A 17,850-nucleotide genomic window follows, 5' to 3' on the forward strand; every position below is an offset into this window, starting at 1 on the left:
AAAAAATATTTTTGACATTTCCACTTTTCCCTTTTCATATTATTATTCTCAATTGATTGTCAAATTGTTTTTAATTTGTCTCATTTTTTTAAAACGACAACAGATGACTCGAGAAGATCACTCCGTGAAAAAGTTGCCCAGCTACGTCAGGAGAGATTGACAGCCGAGGCAAATCTAAATGCTCAAGACACCCAAATGTTTCAGCATCATTTGACCCAATTACGTAGGCAAATGCTGATGCACACGATTGAGGGACTCAAACGTAGCCTCGAGGATCAGTCAGCGACACTTAAGCAGACGTGCCTCCACGAGACGATCCTCCACGACGAGTTGCCTTGAACACTTGACAAACGACAAACAAAAAATAATCCAGAGTATTTTTTGCCCCAGATTTTTCACAACTCTTTGTATCGTTGAATTTAACAAAAGTAATAATTACGACACAGGGGACGAACTAAAGTGGTAAGATGTTTTTATTTCTCAACTAATACCTCTGCAGGGGGACAATATATATTTTTCTGCCTCTACAAATACTCAAGATCAACAGAATGGGAAAATTAGAGACGAGTGATATTTTGAGGACAGTTTTCCCGGTGATTTTTTCGTTTTATAATATAACGTTTCGTATGGAAAATCAATTGATTAATAATATGAGCCTGGATTGGTAATCAAGGATGAACTTTTCAGAGCGTAGAAGTAGAAAAAAAAAATTGGAATTTTCTACAATTGCAGAGTAATTGAATTTAATTTATTTTTAAATTAAACGAAATAGAGAGATGAATCTTCCAAACTCTCCTCACTTCTACACTTCACTTATCATCTCTTTATTCTGTTCAATTACACGATGAAAATAGAATTGAGAATAGTTGCTTGATAGCGAGAACAAGAGGGAACTTGCATGATTTTTCTCAATTTTTCCAATTTCAAGATCACGTTCACAATGAAACATTCTTTCAAAAATTAAATTGATCAATTAATAATCAATGGATTGAATGTCAATTGATCATACTAATTGTGTAGGTCATGTCTCACAATATTCTTTGCTGTTTGGCTCTTCATATTCTATGAAAAATGCATGAGTAGGTGAATAAAAAAAATTGAGCTTCATGCAGGTTCCTTATTCAGTAATGAAGTGGCAAAACAAGAGGAGGTGCCAACAAAAAATGTCACACGAAAATGTCTGCAATTCCTCCAGATTCAAAGATATTCATCTTATTTCGCCTCTTCAGAATTACTGAATTAATCCAATAACATCATGATAGATAATAAAAATCACTAGAAATTATACTAAAGGGCCTATTCTTGGGTGTCCACTCGCACTAGTTAGAATTCCATTTATAAAAAAATCAATGCTATACGAATAAACTAAATATCAAAATCATAAATTTCACGATAGAAAAAAAAATTGTAGAAAAATGCAAGAGTAGAGGAATGCATACTCGTAATGCGTAGTGTTTAATTAAAAGAATGAGAAAAAATTGTAATCGATAATAATATCCCTGAGAGAAAAATACCTCATTGAATATGGCCCAGAGTTCCACTTCTGTCACAATAACAGAAAAATTATTTGAAGTGATGTGACAACAGTGTTATCAGTGTTGCCTGTATTTTCATAGTCTGCGATCGAGTGCTGTATATTTTTCCGCGAATAGAATACCATTGGAAGCTAGAAAAAAACTCCCCTAGATGTTGGAATATCAATTCTTTTTTGATTATTCAAGTGCACGTTGCTGTCACGTTGCCAATTGTTCCTATGAGAAACACTGCTCGATAGTTACTCTTTGGTTTTGTCATTCGTTTAAATGATTGATTAATTGAGGGTCTTCACGTTTAGCGATTTTATAAGGAAGTATCAACTGTATACCAAAGATAATAATGTAGTGATAGTGAAAATGTAAGTTACTGAGAGAAATACGAGGGATAACTTCAATTATTGGTAGAGAAAGGGTAGAACATCCTAGCGCATGGGAAATTTCGTTGTTTTATTTAGTGGTTCTTTCAATTCGGAGTGAATTCAGTGGCGATGTGACGAATCGTAATGAATTATTTGGTTTTCAGTGATTATTCATTAATTTTGATAATCAAAAGTTCCAGAATATTTCTACAGAGAATTTAATTTTCAACAAAAGCTTCTTCTCCTCATCTTCTCCTTTATTTTGGATTAATTGAATATTTCCTTTTTATTATTCTGAATTACCCCTCCCAAAATCACTCATTGAGAATTCACTCATTTTGGTCTGTTATTCAACCACTTCACCACTGAATAATCATTTTTATTCGTCATCTTTGAAGCAGTACCTCGAAGATGACGAAACGAAATGATCATCCTCTCATATTTCTAAAGTATTCTCTTAACAATTCTTTGCGGATAGACTGAATAGTGTTACGACTGAAGAAGTAGACGATAGAATTGTCCTAATTTTTGTGATTTATAATTTCTTCAATTCATCGTTCTCAAAAACATTGAACATTGCGCACACTTTGGATATTCAGCATTAGATGATAGTAACTAGCCACTAGATGAAAAATTTAGAGAAAAATATAGTGTTAGATGGAACATTTAACGAGTAATAGACTCACGAAAAGTCGTCTAGTTGTTAATTTTCATCGTAGGCTACCTTCACTCGATATTTTCTTAAGACCTTGTGATTGTCAGTTAATTCTAAGTAAGTGAATTTTTAAAAATGCAAGAAAAGCTTTATCTATTTAATTAAATCATTAGACTTTATTGAAATTCTCAATACTCGAGCATTGTAAATAATTCATTTGATAATTTCATAATTAGCTATTATAATTAATTTGTATTTTTGGTTATGAAAAGTGACGGTCGTTTGTTGATTTGTTGATTGACTCGATACATTCCAGAAAATGAAGGAAAGCTCGAATAAAATATATTTGACAAAATGATAACAACACAGGCAATTAACTACTTGATTTAACCGAGAGTTCAATTGATTCGTATGATTTCAAATGAAACAAAATGTTCCCCTGCTCGGATTTATCTCTAGTCATCCGATGGACTGTGCAGGGTAGATAAAATAATAATTAAAATGGTTATTGAGATTCAATGGCAGAGATAATTTCGATTATTGTTGATAACAGTGTCTTCATTCTCTCTGTAAACTCGTGCCATTCATCCAATTAAATAAAAATGTTTCTTTTGTATATGATTAATTATGAATAAATTATATTATGTCGTTGTTAACAAAATGTGGGCATTTGTGGGTGGATTGAGAACATTTATTTCTCCATATCGATAGTACCTTTCCTATTTAACAGATTATTCCAAATAATTCCGTTCATTTAGTGAAAAAGTATTTTTTTGGATTAAACTTTTTGATTAGCATTAAAATAGTTGCATTTATTGCATTACAAAATAACAAGTCATACTTCAATTGCTATTGGATTTAATTATTACCCAATTCCTTCACTTAATCCTCTCGAAATTGTGTTCAATTTCATAAATCCCCACAGGCTGTTGTATTTTATCACAATAATCTGCCCACTCTCCCTCGCTCAAATCCACATCCCTGAACTCTTTCCCACCATCAATGGCCTTGGCAATCCAGCCCTCCCTGGCTGAAAAATTCGAGGGCTCGATTCCTCGACAGTCGAACACTACAATCCTCTTGAATTTCTCCAGGTCCTCAACCCCGTACGATTTCACTGAATCTCCCAGGATTGTCACGGTATTCACACGAGAGCACAATTTACACTTGCAGGAGAAGTGAAAGACGTCTCGTCCATGCTCAGCCGGGACTTGATCGCTCAGGGAGATGTAGTTCCACTTGTCGGATTTTTCTCCGCAGTTTGAGCACGTGAATTGCACACACCAACGGAAGTCTGGGCCACAAGGTTTTAATTCCTCGATGTTGTCGAGGTTCGCTTTGATGTTCAAGGCTATTTTCACCATTTTTTTTAGAGGAGTAAACAATCCCCGACGGTTATGTTATCAATGCTTCTGCAGTAATTTGTATTCTTAGGGTGTTGAAGATTATTTTTGGGTATTTTTATGTTTTCAGAGATTAAAATTACTCAAAATAACACAGTAATTGAGGAAAAAGAGTTGATCATCCTTTTGTTATGATTGTTGCTCAGAGGCTTTTTGTTTCAGAGTAAGCACTTGCTTTTGAGGTTATGCCGCTCATAAAGAGACAAAAAAAGTCCAAATAAAAAACTTCACACAAATCGAGGCCTAGATCTTAGATTTTTCGACAGAGAAATTCGAATTTCGCTAAGTCGAATTGTGAACCAATTTTTTTCACCCAAAATTGATGCCTAAGAATATCCTTTTGGACTATACTTCCCGATAAAAAATAGAAAAAAACGTTTAAAATTTTGAGGTAATTTTTGGTCAAACTAAATGAACGTGACTTAGTCAAATTAATTTTATTATTTTGGCTTTTTGGAATTCACATAGCAGCTGCGTCCACATCGCGAACCATTTTGATTGCAAATTCTGCGATGGCTGCGTCTATCTCGATTTCAAATTCATTTATGCCACCCAAAAAGAACAAAAATCAGTGTTACCAACGCAGAAGGAGCAAAAAGCCAGCGAGAGTTGATTCCTCAGTGCCCCCTGCTCCGCCTTGAGCATCGGCCGCTTCTCGAGGCTGCCTCGACATCATCCAGCAATAATTAATTTTGTCCCCCCAAAAAGTTCATCAACAGATGTTTAGTTACGTGTTTCCCTTACTCTAGTGTCTGCCAAACGAATTCATCAGATATTAAAAGCATCCGGGCTCGGAAGGCCCGAAAAATTCAGCACGTTCGATAACCCAAGGAAACGAAGAAAAAAAATATCCTGTGGGCAATGAGATTGTGAGGTGGAAAGTGGTGATTTTAAGTGAAGGAATATATACATATATAAAAATATATACGTAAGTGTGAGGCCAATCCGCATCACAAGCGGTTTCGTCCCCCAGTTCATGGACTTATGTTGTTTGAAACCAAAAGCACGAACTGTATTGTTTAAAAAAATTTACATAAGGTTTATAAATACGTAAAAGAATGCGAGGAAATGCCGAAGGAATACATCTGGGTCAGGCTCAAAGTTTCAAGTGATTTCACAGGACATCAAATAATTTAAATGCAGAAAATATTGAGAAGAGTTGGTTAAAAATGAGAATAAAAACTTTTCTAGAGCCATTGTTACTATTTTGCCCTCAGTTTTCTCAAGGACTGCTTCAAAAAATGGAGTAATTGCTGATAAAACAGAGAAAATTTATCGATAAAATGTACTTGTCAGTTGGAAACATAATTAATTGTTGTCTTCATGACTCACAAATGGACTAAACAATATAATACATCGTGTTTTTCAACCGTGAGACAAATGCCAAAAGCCTGAATGTAATTGTTGTCAACTGTGGACATTGTTTATAAATCATTGTTTCGTTTTTATCTGCATAGCTTTTGGCCACAGTGGCGTTTTCAATAACATTGACGTAAATAATGCAAAATTATTTGATCCTATCGAGTCTTATATGTCAGCAATTATGGTGTTATTATTTTGTGAATTGTATGGAACTATTTTGTCGACGTGAAAAGTATGGAATCATCATTACTATATTACCTAATAATGATATGATAATTTTCATTACAGATTAACAAAAAATATGCTAAAAATCCCATCGATACCAATACAAATTCATTATTATTATTATTATTATTATTATTATTATTATTATTTCTTTCAATTCAGTTATTTTCATTCGCACCGAATGTACTCACGATTTTTCATGAATTTTCAGAGGACATTTATTAACGGACTGGGATCCCGGCTGAGAGACCGAAAAAATTTAATAATCAGTATAAAAAAATCCATAAGTAACTGGAAAATATTTATTGATTGAAAAATTAACAGCTTGAATTTTAAACCAATAAATGACTCGTTAATTAATCGTAATAACAACAAAAATGGAGAATAACGTTGATGGAGACAATTTGAACCTGAGTTGCGGAGAAAATGACATGGGGGATGAATTGAAAATCGGTGCTGACGAGACTTACGACACGAGAAGCGAGGTATCATCGAGCTCATCAGACTCAGACTCCACACAACCGAGTATCAGCTCAGTCTCCACTAAATCATCTCGGGGTGATAACAAGCGAAATCGTAGAACTCGTCTGGGTAAACGTGCTCGTTCGCGTGATTCTAAGTCATCGAGTCCAGAGGTAAAACGCGCCAGATCCAAGGATAGCAAGGGCACACCGAAAAACTACGACTACACGACTAAACTCAATTACTTGTTTAGAGATGCGAGGTTCACTTTTTTTAAAATGCATTTTATTTATTCGGGGTTTATCTGTAGTTTAGCATCTAAGATTTATTTTCGGCAGATTTTTCATCATCAAGTCCAACAATGCGGAGAACATCACGCTGTCCAAGGCCAAGGGGGTGTGGAGCACACTTCCTCAGAATGAAGCTAATCTCAATCAGGCTTACAGGGAGTCGAGAAATGTTCTGCTTATTTTTTCGGTCAAGGAGTCGGGGAAATTCGCCGGCTTCGCCAGGTTGAGCACTGAGTCGAGGAGGGATGGAGCACCTATTTCATGGGTTTGTACTTATCACTAAGTATTGATAATTAATGGACAATTAATTTCCAGTATCTTAATCATTAGTTTTTCTTACAGGAATATAGATTTTAATGTAGTTGCATTTTCTTCCCACGTGGTTATACTAAATATTGAAGAAAGATAGTTCACAGCTTCTTTAGATTGTAGTACACGAGTGAATTTTTAATCCAATACTTTCAATTCGCCTCGTCCAGGTATTACCACCAGGATTGTCAGCAAAGGCACTAGGTGGTGTATTCAAGGTCGACTGGGTATGCAGGAAGGAATTACCATTCACATCTACTCTCCATCTCTACAATCCCTGGAATGATGGGAAACAGGTGAAAATTGGTCGCGATGGTCAAGAGATCGAGCCTCGAGTTGCTGAGGAACTCTGCAGATTATTTCCAGAGGACGATGGTAGTCCACCTCTACATTTACCTCACTCCCTCAGAGAACTGAAATCTTTTCTGATTATTCAATGTGGTAATCTCTTTCTAGGCATCGAAATGACTCCAATCCTCCGCAAGTCCAAGGAAGCAGCGAAGAACGTGCTTAAATCGTCCAGGAGAACCAGAATTACCCGTCCAGTTGGTGTGTCAAGATTTCTGAGGACACGTGGAGGAGCTCGCGGTGGCAGGAGACTTTTCTTGACCTCGAGGTCTCGTCTGGCTTCATTAGCGAGGAGTGGACATTTACCTGATCAGAGGGGACCTGGCGACTATAATCATCGGTATCCTTCGTGGTTCAGTCGAGGAGATGCACCCTATTCCAAGTGAGTCACCGCAATATAGTGTTAAATAACAATAAAGTTAAATTTGAGATCAAATCAGTGAAATTGAATTTTTCATGTCATGACCATTAAAATTTCAAGGTTTTATGCTTGAAATTTCGATAATAACTTTTGACAGTGTCAAGTAATTCTGGAATTCAGACCAGAATTTTTTAATTTTCCCCATTTAAAAAAAAACGTGCGAAATATCTCGTCTTTAAATAATTTCATAATGAAAAATCTGGTCGATTCGTCTTTCATCAGGAACTACGGGGCTTCCAGTATTGCAGCAGCAGCCGAGGCTTACGTCGCAGACTACATGCGAACAATGCAGCATCAATTACCCCCATTACCCCCGTACAACACCTCTCATCCGTACGATTCCATACCACCTCCACCTCCACCCCCACGTTATTACGACGGCCTACCACTGTACACTGGCTCAAGTTCATTGGACAAACGAAGTTACGAACGCAGTGTTGACGAGTTCCTGTGGAGAACAGCCAGTCGTCACAATCGTCACAGCGAACATCGCTCCTCTCGTGATCATCACCACAGGCACCGCGATCGCAGATGAATCGAGTGAAAACCTAAAGTCATTCTTACAATTTTCGATTATCTTGAATTCAACACAAATTGTTCAATCGATGTTACAATTTTCTGCATATCTCGAAGGGAGAAATTATTTTGAAACTTAGGCATTTGATTTATTTGTAAACCCACTACGAAAACTTTGAGTTTATTGTTTTTTTCGTATCGAATATGACGGAGTAGAAGTGATGGTTCGTTGGCAAACACTGCCAATTGAGTGTTTGTGGTTCAACTTTAATTTGAATATGTGGATGAACGAGTGCTTGAAACTGATGAATAATTTAATTCATAAACGAATAACATGCATAAGAGAATACAGGAATAATCAGCATCGTGTGAGTCTTGGATGGGTGAAAAACAAATTTTCGCTGGTTACTATCGTAAATTAAAACATACGTACTCAATTTTTTAAGCTACGCAGTGGAATAAACGACAATTGGCATTCGCAAATATTTACAGTTTATTGATCGAAGTCTTATGATTCCTACAACATGATTAATTAAAAATTAAGGGTATTAGGATGGGAGAGAAATTCCCTGACCGTTGAAAATCCATGAAATGATACGATTTACAAAAAATGTCAATGTATTGATCATCAAAGCCAGTTGATTTTTCCTCTTCCCCACTCCATCAATAATTCACGACTAATTCTTCTTCTTTTGTTGATGTTGCCCCATCGACTCCTGATACTCCCTGATGAGCTTGTCAATGACTTCTGGTAAGCAAGGACTGTACCTGCTGTACTCCATCGTAAATTCCCCTTTCCCCTGTGTCGAAGATCTCAAATCCCCTGAATACCCGAACATCTCATTGAGTGGTACCTCAGCATAAAGCGTAATCCAGCCATCATTGGCATCACTCCCAGTGATCAAGCCCTTCCTCTTCGTCATGTGTCCCATGATCGTTCCCTGGAACTCTTCAGGAACAGTTATCTCCACGTACATGATTGGCTCGAGAACTGTCCAATTCCCCTCGTCGAAGACCTGCCTGACAGCCCCTTGGCCAGCAAGTTGAAAAGCATACTCTGAAGAATCCACGATATGATGAGCACCATCCACGAGCCTGAACTTGACACCAGTGATCCTGTGCCCGGTCAACAGCCCCTTATTACACATGGCCTTGAACCCCTTGTCGACGCCAGGAACATAGGCCTTCGGAACATTGGTGCCCACAGTATCGTCCACGAAGATGACCTGAGTGTTCTGGTCAGGAGGCAGTGGCTCCATGGTACCTATCACCCTGGCGAACTGTCCTGCACCCCCCGACTGCTTCTTATGAAGATAATCAAAATTGCAGGCGTCCACCAGAGTCTCCCTGAAGGAGACTTTAGGCTTCCCCAGAGCAACTGGACAGTTGTACTCTCGTTCCAATCGCTGTGCATAAATTTCCAGGTGAAGTTCTCCCATTCCAGACACAATACTCTCCTTGTTATCGTCATCCCAGAAGAATCGGAACGTTGGATCCTCCTTGGTGAACCTGGCGATCCCCTTGGCAAAATTATCTCTGTCTTTATTATTCTTGGGGTTTATTGACATCGAGATGACGGGATCAGGTACGTAAATGGACTCCATCGACAGCTCCAACTTGGGATTGTCGACGAAGGTATCTCCAGAGGCGCAGTCTACTCCGAATAGAGCGAAAATGTCGCCAGCATAAACTGCACCGACATCCTCCATCTGATTCGAGTGCAATCTCACCAACCTCGCTATTCTGATCTTCTTTCTGTTTCTGGTGTTGTAAATCGACTCCCCCTTCTCCAGTTTTCCTTGGTAACATCTGAAGTACGTCAACTGTCCGAATTTCCCAAGTTCAAGCTTAAAAGCGAGACCCAAGAACGGCTTTTTGCCATCTCTAGCTGGATCTAAGAGGATCTTCTCGGGCTTTGCGTTTGCTTTCTCCCTGAGGGCGTAATTAGTGACTTCTCCAGGGTTCGGTAGGTAATCTAGAACTGCATCCAGAAGAGGCTGCACTCCTTTATTCTTTAAAGCTGTTCCAACGAGGACTGGAGTGAAGGTGCGTTTTAGGCAGGAACGTCTCACTGCATCCTTGACATCTTGTTCTGTCGGAGTACTTTCACTCAGGAATAACTCCCCGAGAGTCTCGTCAACATTGCTCAAGTGTTCTATCAATTCTTGTCTCTTAACGAATGCTTCGTCCTTCATGTCTTGGGGGATTTCCCCCTGTCTGACGACTTCGCCGTACTGTCCCTCGAAAAATAAAGCCTTCTGGGTGATCACATCGATGATTCCCTTTGTCTCGGATTCTAATCCAATTGGCAACTGGATAAAAGCTGCGTTGTGGCCCATTTTTGTCCTCATCTGCTGGAGAACTTTCTTGGGATTCGCTCCCATTCGATCTAGTTTGTTTATGAAAGCCAGACAGGGCACGTCGTATCGTTTCATCTGTCTGTTGACGGTGAGGGTTTGGGACTGGACACCTCCGACAGCGCAGAGAACCAGAATTGCACCGTCTAGAACTCTCAGAGCTCTCTCGACTTCCACTGTGAAGTCCACGTGCCCTGGAGTGTCGATTATGTTTATGTTGTGGTCCCTCCAGATTGTGTACGTCGCTGCCGATTGGATTGTTATCCCTCGTTGTCTCTCCAATTCCATACTGTCCATCACTGCTCCAACGTTGTCCTTTCCCTTGACTTCATGCATCTCATCGATTCTACCAGTGTAGTATAGAATACGTTCGGTTAACGTAGTTTTTCCAGAGTCTATGTGAGCTGATATCCCTATGTTTCGGATCTTTTCGATATCTTTGTGGACTGCGTACTTCTCGTAGGATGCCATACACCTGCCATTTTTCTGTTGCAATCAATGAAATTTGTGAAATTAACTGATTTATCGTGCTTAACCTAGTGGTTTCTGGGAAATTATTACCTGATTTAGGAATCCTGAAAGCTGCAGCAGTCGATTGGGACTTATGTGCCCCTTGAACACCCTCAGAATTCCCATTGTAAAATTGTAGTACACTCGATTCGACAATAAATTAATCAACGGTTGTTAATTTTATAGAGATGTTGACCGGTGGACGACACTCATGTCCACAGACACGTGAAACCCAGCTGCACCAAGGAAGTGGGAATTGCGTGAGTGGGGGTGCCCAACGATAGACAAGTGTAACCTCACGAACATTGAGGGTCTATATCTTTGGGAAATAAAATTCCATAAATATGGGGCCAATTTCATTTTTTAGGCTGACTATTCTCCTTGGCCAATACAGAATTTCATGTTTTTCCATTCAATAGGTTCCTGGGTGGCGCTAGAAAATTATCCCAATTTTTTATTTGATGGTTCGGACATCCAAGCCTCAAGTTCTGAAGAAAAAATCATTTTTCCCATTATTACTGGTATTTTTTAATAAAAATAAAACATGCGAGGCTATCTGCTGATAAAAAATCCCCCACCAGGTTGAAAAATGAATATTCTCAGTTGATAAATCAGGAAGAACTTCTCCCTGTCTCCATCTCTACCGGAAGTGTCTCGCAGCGCTTTAGTACTTTGACACGAGAGAGAGGAAAGTGCAGGCACAACAATCAAAGATGCCTGTCAAAAATCTATCGTTGGGATCATAAAAAAACAGCATATGTTTCGATAAATTTAGACATCTAAACTATTCAATTAAACTTTTAATTATAGACATGGTTTGAGGGAATACAAGACGTTAACAATTCACTCCGAAAAATGCAAAATTATCGAGTAGTTGCCTGGATAAAAGTTTGACCATAAGTTTAGCAAATCACAAATAAAAATGGACAAACAGGATTTGGATAATTACACACGTGTTCCACTAGTGTCACTGCCAGATTCGGTACCAGCATGGCACGACGATGTTCCGTGGATACCTGGGGTGTCCGAGACCGAGTCACCAGGTAAACCTAATGGAAATGCTTATGATGAGACTGTGTTATCAGATGATTGTGGTGATATAGAGAAACTTAGTCAATTGGAGAAATTGAAGATAAGGGTAATCAACGGAAAGATCAAGCAGAATTTGTCGTATGGAGAGCTGAAGCTGCTTGGGTGCAGCAGTCTGGGATTCGTAACTGGTAAATTAATTGAAATAAATTGTCATTCTCCCCTAGCTTTAATCAAGAAGAAATGACGTTCCTTTCTTCTTGATGACTATTGCTTCCACCTCTGAATTAGTCTCTTAAAGTCATTGAGATGATCTGTAGATGATATACGAAGGGTTCTCTGGCCGAAACTCCTGAGGATAGACGAGATGAAGACGTTGGACACCTCTGAATTGCCTCATGTTCATGAAAAACTTACTGATGGGGTTTACCAGCAGATCCTGAAGGATGTGGCGAGGAGTGGTGGACATTTACCTGCGGATTCTACAGAGGCTGAGTATGAGGCATTCCATCGGAAGCTGGCGCAGGTCATTTGTTGGGTTCTTCATCGACATCCAGAACTCAAGTAAAAACCAGTCAACTTACCTGAATAATTATTGGTTTCGCAATCTTTATTTTGTCTCTTACAGCTACTATCAGGGGTACAATGACGTTGCAGCAACAGTTCTCATCGTCATGGGGTTGGAGAAAGGCCTCCTGGTCCTTGAGAAAATAACTGTCGAGTATCTGGAGAGGTTTATGGAACAGACCATGGAGAGGGTTAACCAAGAGTTGTTTTATATATTTGCATTGTTGGAGAGGGTTCATCCAACATTATTAGAGCATTTGGAAAAGTAAGTGGAGAATTGAATAGTTTTACTTAATGATTTGTTTATTCATTTATTTATTTATTTGGTGTGGGGGAAGGTGGGGTAAAATGAACAGTTTTGAAATTTTTTTAAATATTATAAAGAGGAGAAGTTTAATATGACAAAGAATTGATGTCTCATTACTTATCTACTATCACATAACGTAATATAACTGAATAGATTGAAATATCGGCCTAATTCTTCGCACTAACACTAAATTTATGTTTCCAAATAATTTTCAGTGTGGAATTATTTCCACATTTTGCCCTGGCCGAGTACACGACGTGGTACGCCCATAAATACGCTGAGAATCGTAAATTACTTCATCGATTGTTTGATTTCTTCCTGGGCACACCTACATTGATGCCCCTCTATCTGAGTACTGTGATTGTCGCCCATCGTGATACTGAGATATTCAATACCACTCCGGATATGGGACATACTCATAAAGTTCTATGCACCGTAAGCAAAAATAAAACCATTACTTCCTTGTGGAAGATCTTGAAAAATCTTCCATTCGTGAATTTGATTTGAGTTCTTCTTAATTACAGTTACCTGATGATCTACCCTTCGAAGAACTCCTCATAAAAGCCAAAAATCTCTATCGAGACTATCCCCCAGAGTCAATAAACACTGATGTCCGCGATTTCGATCAAAAGCGAAGATGCAAAGAACGAGAGTGGAAACAGAAAGCTGAAGCCAGTAGATTAGAACGTGAAAGACTCAGGCGACTTAAAGTTTCTGTACCTCAACCCAGAATACCATATCGTCTGCGTTCCTACAGGACTATAACCGTCGTCACGATTATCGCAATCGGTCTGTATGCATTTTTAAAAACAGGCTCTGGACTCAACTGACATTAGTGGAAAATCTTGCCTTAAATTTTCTACACCAAATTTTTCTACATCGAGGCCATTTGAAATATCGAGAGTATATTTATCCAAAGATTTTTGCAGTGAGACAAATGCTTCTTGTCCCCAGTAGAATGAATTATAATTGTAAATCGACCATTCCTGTGTGATGCCTTTATGCGCAGAGAAGAAGTCATTTGAATAATTAAAATATTAAAAATGTAATGGCGAATTTGGAAATACGGCAAGATTTTGAATTTTGAATTTTTGGAATTGCATCGAATTCAAGTGATTGATAGAACGATTCGATTATTAAAGATCGAAATAAATTCAATATTTGGATGAATATTCTTCTCTGTGTTCTCGAGAACTGAATAAATCCTCAAGCAATGGAGTTGAATGAAAATTTTAGGGTAAAAATGAAAATGAATTGAACATTCTGAAAGATGAATCAATGTGAATTATTTATTATAATATATTGAAGAGCAAATTATTAATGAAAGTGCAAATTATAACACGTGTTAAATATCTAGATTCAAGCCATGTACGTATGGATTTTATTTGTATTTAAAAATCAATGGGATGGATGTAAAAAGTAGGGTAGAGGAAAATTGGAAGATCCGAGCTGTGGAATAAAATATTGTTTTTCTCTTTTGAATTTTAATCATTATTTATGCTGATTTCGCGTTGGAAAGATCTGCCGTTGCTGATAGCTTCCTAGAGACCCACAGATCCAAACAAATGCTCAATAGTTGCTGCGCAAAAACAAAATGTCGATGACTCACCAATTCATTAATTTAATATCACGTTTATTTTAGGGCAAGACAGTATAATCTGTTGTTATTTACAATAAATCTTGTTCTTGATAAAAATATCATCATTTACGTACATTAGTTTACACAATTAATTTGGCAAATCATTAATTCTATGGATGACAAGACCTACTCTGAAGAAAACATTATTGATGCCATGTGAGATTCTTCCTGCCAGTAGAGGGTTTTCAATACATTATCAATCACCGGACTATTTATACATAAATTCTCCCGACTAATTGGAGAAAGGGGAGAGATAAATCAAAATCAGACTTGTTATCTATCATTAAAAGACGAACGTGGATATGTGAGCACTTTAACTTATCATCGAGGTACAAAAAATTGATAAAAAAACAACTCATGCAATGAGAATCAAGAGCTGCATACATTCTAAATGATATTTTCTTTCTTCTGGCTATTAAATTCTACGTCTTACGCACGTAATTAATCATTAAAATCCTGAATGTCATAGCTTGTGTTTTTCTTGTCATTCTTGTTTTTTCGTCATGCAGGATTTTTTACTCAACGTTAATTCCTAATCAGGTAACGAGATCAATATTAAAAAGTCAGAACGGTTCTTATATAGTCGAGGACTGTTTGATTGCTGAGAATCTGCATGTGATCGACGTGGGGAAATGCCTGGTGATAAATCTTCGCTTTTTGCTTGGCTTTCCAGTGCAGGCAACCTTCAAGGCTCCTTGCATTAACTGTCCCATCGCCATCACCGTTTATTAATTGGGGACGACTGTCCAGAGAAGCTCCTGGCTTATAGTACAGTCTGAAAAAGTTTTTTCCATTTTTTAATAAGTTTCTTATTTTTATTCCCTGAGAAAAAGAATTTATCATCTACCTTTCAACAGTGTCAACATTAGCTCCATGAAGACAATGAACTTCAACTCCTGGTGCTGTGAAATCGTTCTGATACTTCTCAGTATCTTTTCGAAATTCCCAACCATCTGGCACGTTAATATCCCTTGAGGAAAAAACGAAATGATTAATTCCATGAATTGTCCTCTGAGAAAAACAAAGTAATTAATTCAGTTTTCCTTACAAGAAAAACTGCTGAAGATTATCTAAAGTGTAGTTCCTCGTCTCCGTCTGCACGAGCACTTCAGACCCCTTCCAAAAGAGTTTAGAGGGAATCAACCATCCCAGACTTGGACTAGTGATTTGTTGATTCCTCAGGATGCTTTCACGAAGGAGATAAGCTCCCAAGTCGTCTCCAATGGCGAATACTTTCAGTGCCTTCACAGATCCGCCCCAAACAGCGCCGAGGGTTATCAAACTATTAATGTACATGTTTTTCCACTTTTGACTCTGACGTTGGAGGAATAACAGACACATTGGTCCACCCATGCTGTGGGCTATCAGTGTCACTGGCTGCTTATTGTTCATTATGTAAGTTTCTTCGATCAGAGATTTTAATTTGACAAAGAACTCCTCATTTTCATCTGCAAAATAGAATAATAATTGACAATAATTTTTTTTACATCAAATTCGATGAATATTTTTAGCTAGAAATTGAACTTGCTATTGAACATTACTTGGAGCCTTTCTGAAATCATAGGGGGTCCCCCGCAGCGACAAATTCCTCACATATCCCAGGTCATTGACCAACATATTCCCAACGTCCTTGAAGTAGCTGCCAGGCGACGCCTTGCTGGGGTCCAGCCACTCAACCATAAATGGGTCGCCCCATCCAGGAATATTAATATCAACTCCAGGAGAGTTGCTTGTTGTTCTCGTCTTGTTGTCGTACGTCAGTTTCATGTTGTCGATCTTTAATTACAACAACAAAAACTCGTTCATCTGGATTCGTTATGTTATCAAGGATGAATTAATGATGAAGGACGAATTAACGAGGACTTACGAAACAGTCAATGACGATTGGGACTAACAACTCGAGATTCAGCCATATGTTGAAAAATTCTGCTGACGTTTTCTCGCAGAGATAATGCACTACCGAGGGTTTATTCAATTTTGCTTCCACCTGGCTTCCTCCATCTCCTGGAACTATTTTTTTTTTAATTTCCATGTGAAGCCATGTAATTAGCTATTTTCATGGGAACCATCCATTGAAAGAATATTCAAGAATTGAATATTTATTTTATGACTAAAAAAATTTGAAATTTTTCGAGGGGAATAAAATGTTCTGTTTTCAATCGTCAATAACTCGAGATTGGCAGAGTGAAAATTGACGATTTTTTTTTCATTTTGAAGGTATTTTTTCAGATTTTGAAATGAGCCCTCAGTTATCTAAATTGTACAATCGAGTCAAGAGATATTACGTTTTATCTCTTCCATTAATTTAATTATTTTCGAAACTCACCCAAAACCACTGGAGACCGTTGATTCCCCCTGAACCGCCATGATTCGACATTACTGCTAATCGAGCACACCAGAACAATCGGATAAATTAAATCACGTTTCATAATCATCGCGTAAAATCAATAATAGCTACGATTGAATAAACGTATAATAATTAACTAAACACTTGACAGCTTTTCACCCCGAATATTTTCACAACAATGCTCAATCGTCAATGGAACTCTATCGAATACTCAAGAAACAAAAACAAACTGTCAATAACACATGTCCCCCCAATCAGCTGATGACGCACTAAACGTGAGGATCAGGCGACCAGTTCCACCCCTTCCCCACCGCATCGGACACAACAAATGCTTTTCGGTGTTATTAAGCCCCCTGTGCGCATGTCACAGTCTTATCCCATCAGAAACGACGCAGGTTCTAAACAAAAGTGTTAAAAAGTCGTCCTCCCCATTTTTTCGATCAAACAAATTTTTTTGCGACAATAAATATGGCAGATGGAGTCAAGCAGGAACACAAGATCGACGAGAGTGAAAACTACAACATGGAAAACAACACTGACCCCAAGAACGTCCAGGAACTGACCCAATTCGTGAGTTTGGAATGAACTTCGAAATTGTTTGTTGCAATTTCCGATGAATTGGAGGATTTTCATTCGTTTCCTGGTGATTTTTCAGGTGCAGACACTCCTCCAGGGAATGCAGGACAAGTTCCAGACGATGTCGGACCAGATTATTGGGAGAAATATCCTTTTTATCGAGCACTGCACATAACCTTGATTTGCAAAATACGTTTACGACGCGATGACTTATTTTTTCATATATAAAATCCTTAATAACAGATACTAGATGAAATGGGGACTCGAATAGACGACCTGGAGAAGAACATTGCGGACCTGATGACGCAGGCTGGTGTGGAGGGTGCAGAGAAATGAAACAACATTCATTAGTCGTTCAAAAGGAATTTTCATTAATTGATGATAGCCCACATCGAAGCACGGTATTGCAATCATTGTGACATTAACACACCTTGTTCACATTCTGTCAAGATTATCAATAAAGTATTATTTTTTAAACGTACTGGCCCTTTCTTCTTTTATTAAATAGAATAAAACATTTCCATTATCATATTGATTCTCTCATCCTGGGGCACGGAACGCGGTCAATATTAAATGGATATTTCGTAATGACAACTTTCGGAGTGTAATTAATTACGTTGCATTTATCAGCAA

The 17,850-nt window shown here is 38.1% G+C and overlaps 7 protein-coding genes across 10 annotated transcripts in view; 4 read left to right on the forward strand and 3 right to left on the reverse strand.

Annotated features, from left to right (window-relative positions):
- The window catches only part of LOC107042246, a 35,306-nt gene extending 32,096 nt beyond the window's left edge, over positions 1 to 3,210 (forward strand). The window contains exon 7 of the mRNA XM_015263224.2: positions 104 to 3,210. Within this exon, the coding sequence (XP_015118710.1) occupies positions 104 to 339 (236 nt within the window). The 3' untranslated portion in view covers positions 340 to 3,210. The remainder of the gene's footprint in view (positions 1 to 103) is intronic.
- A 16-nt stretch (positions 3,211 to 3,226) lies between these two features.
- On the reverse strand, positions 3,227 to 4,446 carry LOC107042247 (CXXC motif containing zinc binding protein). The gene has a single exon (XM_015263225.1). It carries the CDS (start codon positions 3,911 to 3,913, stop codon positions 3,428 to 3,430), a length of 486 nt encoding a protein of 161 aa, XP_015118711.1. The 5' UTR covers positions 3,914 to 4,446; the 3' UTR covers positions 3,227 to 3,427.
- Positions 4,447 to 4,584: 138 nt separating this feature from the next.
- On the forward strand, positions 4,585 to 8,370 carry LOC107042221 (YTH domain-containing protein 1). 2 transcript variants are annotated; one of them, XM_015263152.1, is made up of 6 exons: positions 4,585 to 5,546; positions 5,751 to 6,263; positions 6,340 to 6,556; positions 6,771 to 6,975; positions 7,057 to 7,330; positions 7,592 to 8,370. In XM_015263152.1, the coding sequence occupies exons 2-6, from the start codon at positions 5,917 to 5,919 to the stop codon at positions 7,902 to 7,904; spliced, it is 1,356 nt and encodes a 451-aa protein (XP_015118638.1). In that variant the 5' UTR covers positions 4,585 to 5,546; positions 5,751 to 5,916; the 3' UTR covers positions 7,905 to 8,370. The 2 variants fall into 2 exon arrangements, with proteins under 2 accessions (XP_015118638.1, XP_015118637.1); XM_015263151.1 differs by having other exon boundaries at positions 4,585 to 4,880.
- On the reverse strand, positions 8,361 to 11,297 carry LOC107042220 (elongation factor G, mitochondrial). Its single transcript, XM_015263150.2, has 2 exons — positions 10,804 to 11,297; positions 8,361 to 10,728 (listed from the first exon to the last, which is right to left on the reverse strand). Exons 1-2 carry the CDS (start codon positions 10,876 to 10,878, stop codon positions 8,563 to 8,565), a joined length of 2,241 nt encoding a protein of 746 aa, XP_015118636.1. The 5' UTR covers positions 10,879 to 11,297; the 3' UTR covers positions 8,361 to 8,562.
- A 110-nt stretch (positions 11,298 to 11,407) lies between these two features.
- Positions 11,408 to 14,137, forward strand: LOC107042222 (TBC1 domain family member 20). Of its 2 annotated transcripts, XM_015263154.1 has the most exons (6): positions 11,408 to 11,795; positions 11,856 to 11,972; positions 12,102 to 12,345; positions 12,410 to 12,613; positions 12,871 to 13,090; positions 13,180 to 14,137. In XM_015263154.1, the coding sequence occupies exons 1-6, from the start codon at positions 11,675 to 11,677 to the stop codon at positions 13,483 to 13,485; spliced, it is 1,212 nt and encodes a 403-aa protein (XP_015118640.1). In that variant the 5' UTR covers positions 11,408 to 11,674; the 3' UTR covers positions 13,486 to 14,137. The 2 variants fall into 2 exon arrangements, with proteins under 2 accessions (XP_015118640.1, XP_015118639.1); XM_015263153.1 differs by having other exon boundaries at positions 11,409 to 11,972.
- Positions 14,138 to 14,267: 130 nt separating this feature from the next.
- LOC107042224 (group XV phospholipase A2) lies at positions 14,268 to 16,970 on the reverse strand. 2 transcript variants are annotated; one of them, XM_015263156.2, is made up of 6 exons: positions 16,621 to 16,970; positions 16,162 to 16,298; positions 15,836 to 16,070; positions 15,343 to 15,742; positions 15,142 to 15,264; positions 14,268 to 15,069 (listed from the first exon to the last, which is right to left on the reverse strand). In XM_015263156.2, the coding sequence occupies exons 1-6, from the start codon at positions 16,727 to 16,729 to the stop codon at positions 14,850 to 14,852; spliced, it is 1,224 nt and encodes a 407-aa protein (XP_015118642.1). In that variant the 5' UTR covers positions 16,730 to 16,970; the 3' UTR covers positions 14,268 to 14,849. The 2 variants fall into 2 exon arrangements, with proteins under 2 accessions (XP_015118642.1, XP_015118641.1); XM_015263155.2 differs by having other exon boundaries at positions 16,162 to 16,304.
- LOC107042225 (heat shock factor-binding protein 1) lies at positions 16,553 to 17,698 on the forward strand. The gene is made up of 3 exons (XM_015263157.2): positions 16,553 to 17,211; positions 17,297 to 17,363; positions 17,465 to 17,698. Exons 1-3 carry the CDS (start codon positions 17,110 to 17,112, stop codon positions 17,551 to 17,553), a joined length of 258 nt encoding a protein of 85 aa, XP_015118643.1. The 5' UTR covers positions 16,553 to 17,109; the 3' UTR covers positions 17,554 to 17,698.
- Positions 17,699 to 17,850: the final 152 nt, after the last annotated feature.

The sequence above is a fragment of the Diachasma alloeum genome, unplaced genomic scaffold (assembly GCF_001412515.2).
Source record: "Diachasma alloeum isolate Michigan unplaced genomic scaffold, Dall2.0 Dall_scaffold_00430, whole genome shotgun sequence".
In the NCBI taxonomy this organism is placed as follows: Eukaryota; Metazoa; Arthropoda; class Insecta; order Hymenoptera; family Braconidae; genus Diachasma; species Diachasma alloeum.

Excerpts from the sequence above, each read along its gene's own strand:
- LOC107042247 (XM_015263225.1), bottom strand. The coding sequence starts at position 3,913 with ATGGTGAAAATAGCCTTGAACATCAAAGCGAACCTCGACAACATCGAG.
- LOC107042220 (XM_015263150.2), bottom strand. The coding sequence starts at position 10,878 with ATGGGAATTCTGAGGGTGTTCAAGGGGCACATAAGTCCCAATCGACTG. Across the intron at positions 10,729-10,803 it reads TTTCAGGATTCCTAAATCAG|AAAAATGGCAGGTGTATGGC; the intron begins GTAATAATTTCC and ends TGATTGCAACAG.
- LOC107042222 (XM_015263153.1), top strand. The coding sequence starts at position 11,675 with ATGGACAAACAGGATTTGGATAATTACACACGTGTTCCACTAGTGTCA. Across the intron at positions 12,346-12,409 it reads CATCGACATCCAGAACTCAA|CTACTATCAGGGGTACAATG; the intron begins GTAAAAACCAGT and ends TGTCTCTTACAG. Across the intron at positions 12,614-12,870 it reads TTATTAGAGCATTTGGAAAA|TGTGGAATTATTTCCACATT; the intron begins GTAAGTGGAGAA and ends AATAATTTTCAG.
- LOC107042221 (XM_015263152.1), top strand. The coding sequence starts at position 5,917 with ATGGAGAATAACGTTGATGGAGACAATTTGAACCTGAGTTGCGGAGAA. Across the intron at positions 6,264-6,339 it reads TACTTGTTTAGAGATGCGAG|ATTTTTCATCATCAAGTCCA; the intron begins GTTCACTTTTTT and ends TATTTTCGGCAG. Across the intron at positions 6,976-7,056 it reads ATTATTTCCAGAGGACGATG|GCATCGAAATGACTCCAATC; the intron begins GTAGTCCACCTC and ends ATCTCTTTCTAG.
- LOC107042225 (XM_015263157.2), top strand. The coding sequence starts at position 17,110 with ATGGCAGATGGAGTCAAGCAGGAACACAAGATCGACGAGAGTGAAAAC. Across the intron at positions 17,212-17,296 it reads TCCAGGAACTGACCCAATTC|GTGCAGACACTCCTCCAGGG; the intron begins GTGAGTTTGGAA and ends GTGATTTTTCAG. Across the intron at positions 17,364-17,464 it reads GGACCAGATTATTGGGAGAA|TAGATGAAATGGGGACTCGA; the intron begins ATATCCTTTTTA and ends AATAACAGATAC.
- LOC107042224 (XM_015263155.2), bottom strand. The coding sequence starts at position 16,729 with ATGATTATGAAACGTGATTTAATTTATCCGATTGTTCTGGTGTGCTCG. Across the intron at positions 16,305-16,620 it reads ACGGTCTCCAGTGGTTTTGG|TTCCAGGAGATGGAGGAAGC; the intron begins GTGAGTTTCGAA and ends AAAAAAAAATAG. Across the intron at positions 15,265-15,342 it reads AATCTTCAGCAGTTTTTCTT|GGATATTAACGTGCCAGATG; the intron begins GTAAGGAAAACT and ends TTTTTCCTCAAG.